Raw genomic sequence first — 7,355 nt, forward strand, 5'->3', positions numbered from 1 at the left:
CCACGCCCACTGCCCCCGTTGCTAAGGGAGACTCAGTCCCGGCCTTCTGATTGGCCGCTTCTCTCTTCCCACCTCATTGGCCCGCCGGGGCATGGGCCGTGCTTGATAGCGTCGCTCGCTATTGGCTAGCGTGGAAGAAGTCCCGCCTCCCACAGACGAGCAGGAGAGCGACCCAATAGGCGCGTGGCGGCTGTACGGCGGCCGGGAGAGCGGAGGGGAAGATGGCGGTGCTAGCGCCGCTGCTGGCGCTGCTGTACTCGGTGCCGGGGCTGTGCCGCTGGCTGGCGCGTCCCTACTACCCGCTCTCCGCCCTGCTCGCCACTGCCTTCCTGCTCGTCCGCAAGGTCCCGCCGCTCTGCCAAGGCCTGCCGTCCCAGCGGGAGGACGGCAACCCCTGCGACTTCGACTGGGTGAGGCGGCACGGCCCTGCCCTCGGCTCGCACCCCCCGGGCCTGGGTGCCCTCCCACCCCTACAGCCCAACCCCCGGGTCTGCCGCCCGCCCCAGTCCGCGCGCCCCTGAATCCCCGGCCCAGCTGAGGGAGCGGGGAAGTGCAGCAGCCACTGGCGTTGCTCTGCCGGTGCCGTCCCACTGCTGAGGCGGGAGGGGATGGGAGGCTGCGCCCATCATGGCAGGGGCACCCCCTCGCCTTGCTGTCTGCCCCTCAGGATTCGGGAGGGAGCAGCTTCAGGAGGCAGGGAGCTGGCAGGGACTTGGGGCCAGCAGGGCCTGGCACGGCCGCTCGTCCCCGTGCCAGGCTGGGCCAGGAGCAGCCTGACTGCGGGAGGGTGGTGCGGCTGCAGCCGTGCTGGTGGCCACTCCCAGGCTCTGCAGCACTGGGCGGCAGCAGGGTCCCATGGGTGCCTCCTGCTCACGCTGTCTCTCCTGTCACAGCGGGAGGTGGAGATCCTCATGTTCCTCAGCGCTATAGTGATGATGAAGAACCGACGCTCCAGTAAGTCAGAGCCTGTGCTGTGGGGCAGGTGTGGGGGGCTGTGGGGCTGCTTATGGGTCCTCCCCCAAAGAGCTGGATGGGTTGGGATCCCCTCAGGATCCCCCCTGGTCCTCTGGGGGCATCTGGCCCCATCTTCTATCCCTCTCTTCCTTCCCCAGTCACCGTGGAGCAGCACATCGGGAACATCTTCATGTTCAGCAAAGTGGCAAACGCCATCCTCTTCTTCCGCCTTGACATCCGCATGGGCCTCCTCTACCTCACGCTCTGCATAGGTGAGCCGTGCCGGGGGGAGCCCGCGGCACTGGGGGGGGCAGCGGTGGTGCCCCTTTGGCATGGCTTGGCCTGCCCTCAGCACCTGCTGTCCCTGCCTGCCCACGCTGCCTGGCTGGAAGGGCCAGAGCTCGCTCTCGCCATGGGGTTGGCCTGTGGCCTTTGTTGGTGGAGGAGGATGCAGGTGTGAGGAGGAGTCTCTGTGGTCTCGGGGGCAGCGGTGGGCGAGGGGGTGGCTCAGGAAGCACCTCGAGGGGGACATCTGTCTGCCCCAGAGCTCGCTCTGCCTTGGTTCCCCTGGGCTGCTCTGGGGGGCTCAGGGGCACTGTTGTTGCAGTGTTCCTGATGACCTGCAAGCCCCCCCTCTACATGGGCCCTGAGTACATCAAGTATTTCAGTGACAAGACCATAGATGTGAGTATCCCTTCCCGGGGGGGTGTCGGGGGGCTCTGCCTGCTGTCCTGCACTGAGCCCTGCGCCCCTGTGGCAGGAGGAGCTGGACCGGGACAAGCGGGTGACCTGGATCGTTGAGTTCTTCGCCAACTGGTCCAGCGAGTGCCAGTCCTTTGCCCCCATCTTCGCTGACCTCTCTCTCAAGTGAGTGGCGCTGGCCGGGGGCCTCGGCGAGTCGCGGGGCTCGTGCCCAGCCCCTGCAGTTGCCCACGGCACTCACAGCCACGTGTCCCCGTCCTCCCCAGGTACAACTGCTCGGGGCTGCACTTCGGGAAGGTGGATGTCGGTCGGTACACGGACGTCAGCACCAGGTCTGGGGGCAGGCGGCCTGGGCAGCAGTGCCAGGGCAGGGTCCCTGGGAGCCCCCAGCCCCCTCTGCCCGCCTGGGGGTCACCGCCGGCCTCTCCCCCTCCTGCCACAGGTACAAGGTCAGCACCTCGCCCCTCACCAAGCAGCTGCCCACCCTCATCCTCTTCCAGGGCGGGACAGAGACCATGCGCCGGCCCCAGATCGACAAGAAGGGCCGGGCCGTGTCCTGGACCTTCTCCGAGGTGGGGTCCAGCCCCGGGGGCAGGATGGGGCTTGGCAGCCAGCCGGGGCCCGGGGAAGGGTCGGGGGGTTGCGGGGGGCCCCGGGGGTGCTGACGCTGCCTCTCGGCCGCAGGAGAACGTGATCCGGGAGTTCAACCTTAACGAGCTCTACCAGAAGGCCAAGAAACAGGCGAAGCCACGGGAGGAGGGGCCTGAGGAGCCCCCCGGCCGCCCCGACGGGGAGACCAAGAAGGACAAGTAGACGCTGCCCCGCGCTGTCACCCCTCACCGTGTCACTGTCACCCGCGTGACACCGGCCCCACGGGCCCTGCCTGGGCCCGCGCTGGGCGGGGGAAGGTCCCGGCTGAGCCCCAAGGGAGCCCCCCCGCCCCGTGGGGTGGGACCCGCTGCGGGCAGGGACAGGCAGGGCCGCGGGACAGACCCGGCCCTCGGTTAACGCTCATCCTCATCGCTGACAATAAACGGTCCGTGTCCGTGTCCGTGTCCGTGTCCGTGTCCGTGTCCGTGTCCGTGGGCTGGCGCGGGGGACCCGAGGCCTGTCTGGGGGCGGGGCTTACCGCCGGAGGCGGGGCCTCCGCGAAGGCGCCGCCCTGCCATTGGCTGCACGGTGGGGAGGGGGAGCGGCGGGCGCGCGGGCGGAACCACTGACTCAGCGGCGGGGGGGTTGTTAGCGCGGGCCGGGCCCCCCCCCATCGCTGACCCGGGAAGGGCCGGGGGGTCCCGCGGGGAGCAGCGGGGTGTTAGCGCGGCCCGGCCCGCGGGCTCCGGAGCGCCGTTCAGCCCCGATTGCCCCTTTCCACCTCCGCCACCCCCCCCCCCCGGGGGCCCGAGTGGCGGAGTCCGGCGGGGCGCCCCCGGCACGTGGTCGGCGCGGCAGGTAGGAGAAGGCGCGGCCGGGGGCTCCATCCCCCGGTGGCGGGACCCGGGACCCCCTTTCCCACCCGCACACCGCGGCGGGATTCCTGGGGACCCCCCCCTTCCCGCCCTCCATCGCAGAATCCCAGTGGGGGACCCCCCCTTTCCCGCCCCTGGGGGATCCCCGGGAACGCGCCCTTCCTGACCCCCCCCCCCCAGCAGGATCCCTGCGGGGACCCCCCTTTCGCCCCCCGCCCCCGATAGCGGCACCCCCGGGTCCCCGCCTTCCCGCTTCCCACTGCGGGACCCCGGGGTGCCCCCCCGCCCTTGCCCAGTCCCCCCCCCGCCCCGCGGCTCTCCCCAGGATGGCTCCCCGCGGGAGGAAGCGCGGGGCCCAGCAGCAGCCGCCGGCGACCGAGGCACCGGAGCCGGCCGGAGCCCCGCAGAAACGGGCCCGTGCCCAGGGCGACAGCAGCCCGGGGGGCACCGGCCCCCGCGTCGTCATCGAGCACTGGTGAGCCGGCCCGAGTGCCAACGGGGCGGGGGGGGGGTGTCCTTGGGGCGCCCCCACGGGGGTGCTGACCCCGCCGTGTCGCCCCAGCAAGAGCTGACGAGTGTTCGGGCGCAACGCGGCGGCGGTGAGCGAGGCCCTGCGCGGGGCCGTGGCCCACCTCCCCGTGGACATCAACCCCCGGCAGCCGCGCAGGAACAGCTTCGAGGTGTCCCTGGTGAAGGAGGACGGCAGCAGTGAGTGGGGGGGGTAAGGGGGGGCGGCGGGGGGCTCCCCGGCACCCCTGACCTTACCCGCCTTGCCCTCCCCAGCCGTGGAGCTGTGGAGCGGCATTGGGAAGGGTCCCCCCCGCAAGCTCAAGTTCCCCCAACCGGAGGCCGTGGTGGAAGCCCTGAAGAGCAGTTTGGCGTAGAGGCGGCAGCCGGGTGAGCGGGGACGGGGACAGGATAGGGATGGGGACGGGATGGGGACCACACGCCAACCACCCTCTCCCCACAGCCAAGCCGGGACCGGCACCCGCGGCACAAGCGTCCATGAAGAGGCGAGATGAAGTGGGGGGCACCCGCCAGCCCCAGTCCCGTCTCCGATGCTGCAGCTCGGCCGCCAGCAGCCGGACCCCCCAGCTCCCCCCGCATCCCCCCCTGTGCCCCCGTTGTTCCCCAATAAAGCTCGGCAGCCCCACAGCGCAGCTCTGCCAGTTCCAGCGCTTTATTTCAACACCACTCGGCCTGGGGCTGGTGCAGCCCCTCCGCCTGGGGTGAGGGCAGCCCTGCCAGCATTGCCCTGAGCGCAGGGGGGCAGAGCCGGCCCCCTAGGTGAGAACGTCCACCTCCTCCTCATCTGACTCAGATGAGGGGCAAGGCCAGACGCAGACGGTGCCGGGGGGCAGGCACGGCTCCACCGACCCCACATCCACCTCCTCCTCCTTGGGGTCACCTGGGGGGTTTCCCGGGGGTACCACCTGCCCGCAGCTGTGCTGGGGTGTGGGCGGCACCCGGCCGTGCTTCCTCCGGGCCGCCCAGCGCGGGGAGCCCCTGCGCACTTGCCCCAGTGCGCCCCCATCTCGGGGGGGCCGCGGTTCCGCCACACCCCTAGCGCCAGGCGCGGTGGGGGACTGCTTCTCCCTCACCACCTCCCAGCACCCCGCCTTCTCCACCTTCCGCAGCTTCACCCGCCTCAGGGGGCTGGAGCACGTGGTCCCCAGAGAGTGTGGCTGCCCCAGCGGGGGTTCCCCGGTGCTCCCGGGGAGGACACCAGCACGGCCGGGCTCAGCCCCGCCAGCCGCCGCCAGGGGGGAGCCATGCTGGGGGGGCTGCAGGCAGGAGCGGTTGAGGTGCCGCTGGGGTCCTGGCCTCACCAGGCGTCCCCCCCAGAGCTGCAGTGACTCAAGCTCGGTGATGCGGAGGCGGCGGGCAGCTGCCAGCACCTCCTGCACCTCCTCCTGCGTGGCCTCCAGCTCGGCTGTGTAGAGAAAGCCCACCAGTTTGCGCAGCACCCCAATCTTCACCCCCCTCAGCTCCAGCACCACCCTGTGACCCCGGGGGGGCAGCTCCCGGCCCAGCTGCTCCATGAAGAAGGGGCTGCAGACTGAGAGGACGCAGCAGTGGGCCACCACCGCCTCACCTGAAAAGCAGTAGCATCTGTCACTGCCCTGCAGCCCCCCACCGCTGCCCGCTGCTCTCCCTGATCCTCCCTGGGGGGCTGCAGGGACCCTGCCCGCCGGTCCCTGAGCAGCTGGGGGGGCCAGGCTGCCCGCTCACCTTCGGCCTGCAGGACCACGTCGCAGAAGACATCATCTCGCTGCTGCTGCTGGTGGAGGTGCTGGAAGGCCGTCCGGAGCATGCGGGTGCTGCGGTAGAGCAGCCTCCGGGTGCGCGACGGCGACCCCATGGCACCCTGCGGGGACACGGGGATCAGCTCCCGCCGCCCCCGCCTCGGCATGGCCCGGGGGGTTTGGGGCTGGGCCGCGGTGGGGCCCGCGGGTCCGTCCAGCGCCGCTGCAAAGGCCGCGCCGGGCCCCACGGGCCGTGCGACACCCCACGTGTTCCTGCGGCTCCGCTCGGCCACCAGGGGGCGCCAGCCACGGCGGTTTTTGGGGGAAAAAGGGCGGGTTTGGCGCCCTCGGCCTGTCCCCGGCCTGGGGCGAGGCCGCAGGCCCCTGGCCCCCGCGTACCTGCCGGCGTGGAGATGGCGGGGGTGGGGGGGGTGGAGGCTGCCGCCCAGAGGCCGGGCACCGGCACCGCACGGGAAGGGGCCGCGGCCTCGCGCCCGCCGCCTCACGTGGCCCGGCGGCTCGCCCCGCCCCGCCCCGCCATTGGCCCGCCCCATCAGCCAATCGCGCCCCTCCCGCCAATGGCGGCGCGGCTGGGGCTGCGGCGGGAAGGCCGTGAGGACGGCGGGGTGGCTGAGGGGAGGTGGATCACCCGCCATGGCGGCGGCAGAGCGCTGTGGGGGTGAGGGCTGGCTGCCGGACCTCCACCGCCACGGCCTTCCCGGCCATTTCCCTCAGCCCTCGAGCCGCGGTGCCTCTGCACAGGCCTGGAGACTAAAGCTCGTGGTCTGTTGCAAAATGGCGTTCCCCGTGGGGTTTTGCCAAACGCAGCCCCTGGGCTTTGGAGCCGGCGAGGTGGCGGGATGGAGCCCTGCTGCGGGCTGGTCTGTGCCCGCCCGGCCAGCGCCCCCGGGGCAGGGGTGCAAGGAGACAAGCAGGGGGACGGCCCACCCTGTCCCAGGCTTCGCCCTCGCTTCTGCAGCGGTACGGGCACGGCAGCCGAGCCATGATGTGAGGTAAGAGCTCCGTGTCGTGGTGGTCACTGTCACTATGGCGCTGAAGCACACCAGATGAGTAACTGGGGAGCGTGCTGTCTGCAGAGCAGCTCTTCCTGGCAGGGTGGCACTGGAGTTCATTAGTTCGGAGCCCTGCAACGGGCCTTGTTTTGGATTTCCAAAATCTATCGCGGCCTTGTGTGTGAGAAATGGCGTTTTTGCGGCTCGCTGACGCCCCTTGGGAGGAGCGGGGCACCCACACAGGCAGCGGGCTTCTGAAGGGGAAGATTGATGGAGGGTATTTTGGAAGCAGTCCTTCATGCAAACGACGCTGCCTACTTAGTTTGAAAGTATTTTGTCATTTTATAAAGCATCCATTGTAAAAACATCTGCGTCAGTCACTCCACACACATGAACAACAATTATAATAATCCCAGCCCGATTGCCCGGAGATACTAGCAGTTCTTACAAACAACCAGAGTGGGAGGAAATTTCAAGAGCTGCAGAAGAATAGGAGTCTAAATGACGCCGTAGATTTTAAACCTACAAAGTTTTCAAAGGCGGTACCATCCCCTGATATTTTCTGTGGCTTTGCAGATGGATTTTCATCTGGTTTGACATGTGAGGGTGTTTGGTTTTTTTCTCCATTTTTTCTGCATGCACAATGGATGCAGACCAAGAAGGAAAGTGCCTGATGATGGGTCTGGGCCAGCGGCTGCTGAGGTTAGTGGCAGTCTTTCCACTGACCTCGGGTGGCTTGGAGTCTGGCCGTAAATACCAAGGGATACAGCAAAACAAGTAATTTCATATCAAAGTGCTATCATATGCTCATAAAAATAGAAGAAAAATAGAGATGTTTCCTCCCCCTCCTTGCAATCTTTCAGAATTACAATGATTGGAGCTGTCACTTGGGAAGCTTGAATTCACCAGGAGCGGATGGATCCAGATACTGATTGAGGCGCCTGCCTGCCGCTTTCAGAGCCCGGCTACCGCTG

General features: G+C 68.7%; 2 protein-coding genes across 2 annotated transcripts; both read left to right on the plus strand.

Moving 5' to 3' along the window:
* The first annotated feature begins 169 nt into the window (after window positions 1–169).
* TMX2 (thioredoxin related transmembrane protein 2) lies at window positions 170–2,707 on the plus strand. The gene is made up of 8 exons (XM_074842614.1): window positions 170–410; window positions 894–954; window positions 1,113–1,226; window positions 1,562–1,638; window positions 1,715–1,821; window positions 1,923–1,988; window positions 2,099–2,228; window positions 2,341–2,707. Exons 1-8 carry the CDS (start codon window positions 222–224, stop codon window positions 2,467–2,469), a joined length of 873 nt encoding a protein of 290 aa, XP_074698715.1. The 5' UTR covers window positions 170–221; the 3' UTR covers window positions 2,470–2,707.
* Window positions 2,708–2,979: 272 nt separating this feature from the next.
* SELENOH (selenoprotein H) lies at window positions 2,980–4,291 on the plus strand. Its single transcript, XM_074841957.1, has 5 exons — window positions 2,980–3,105; window positions 3,448–3,597; window positions 3,685–3,830; window positions 3,906–4,019; window positions 4,093–4,291. Exons 2-4 carry the CDS (start codon window positions 3,449–3,451, stop codon window positions 4,004–4,006), a joined length of 396 nt encoding a protein of 131 aa, XP_074698058.1. The 5' UTR covers window positions 2,980–3,105; window position 3,448; the 3' UTR covers window positions 4,007–4,019; window positions 4,093–4,291.
* The last annotated feature ends 3,064 nt before the right edge of the window (window positions 4,292–7,355 follow it).

Source organism: Strix aluco, chromosome 16, assembly GCF_031877795.1.
Source record: "Strix aluco isolate bStrAlu1 chromosome 16, bStrAlu1.hap1, whole genome shotgun sequence".
Taxonomy (NCBI): Eukaryota; Metazoa; Chordata; class Aves; order Strigiformes; family Strigidae; genus Strix; species Strix aluco.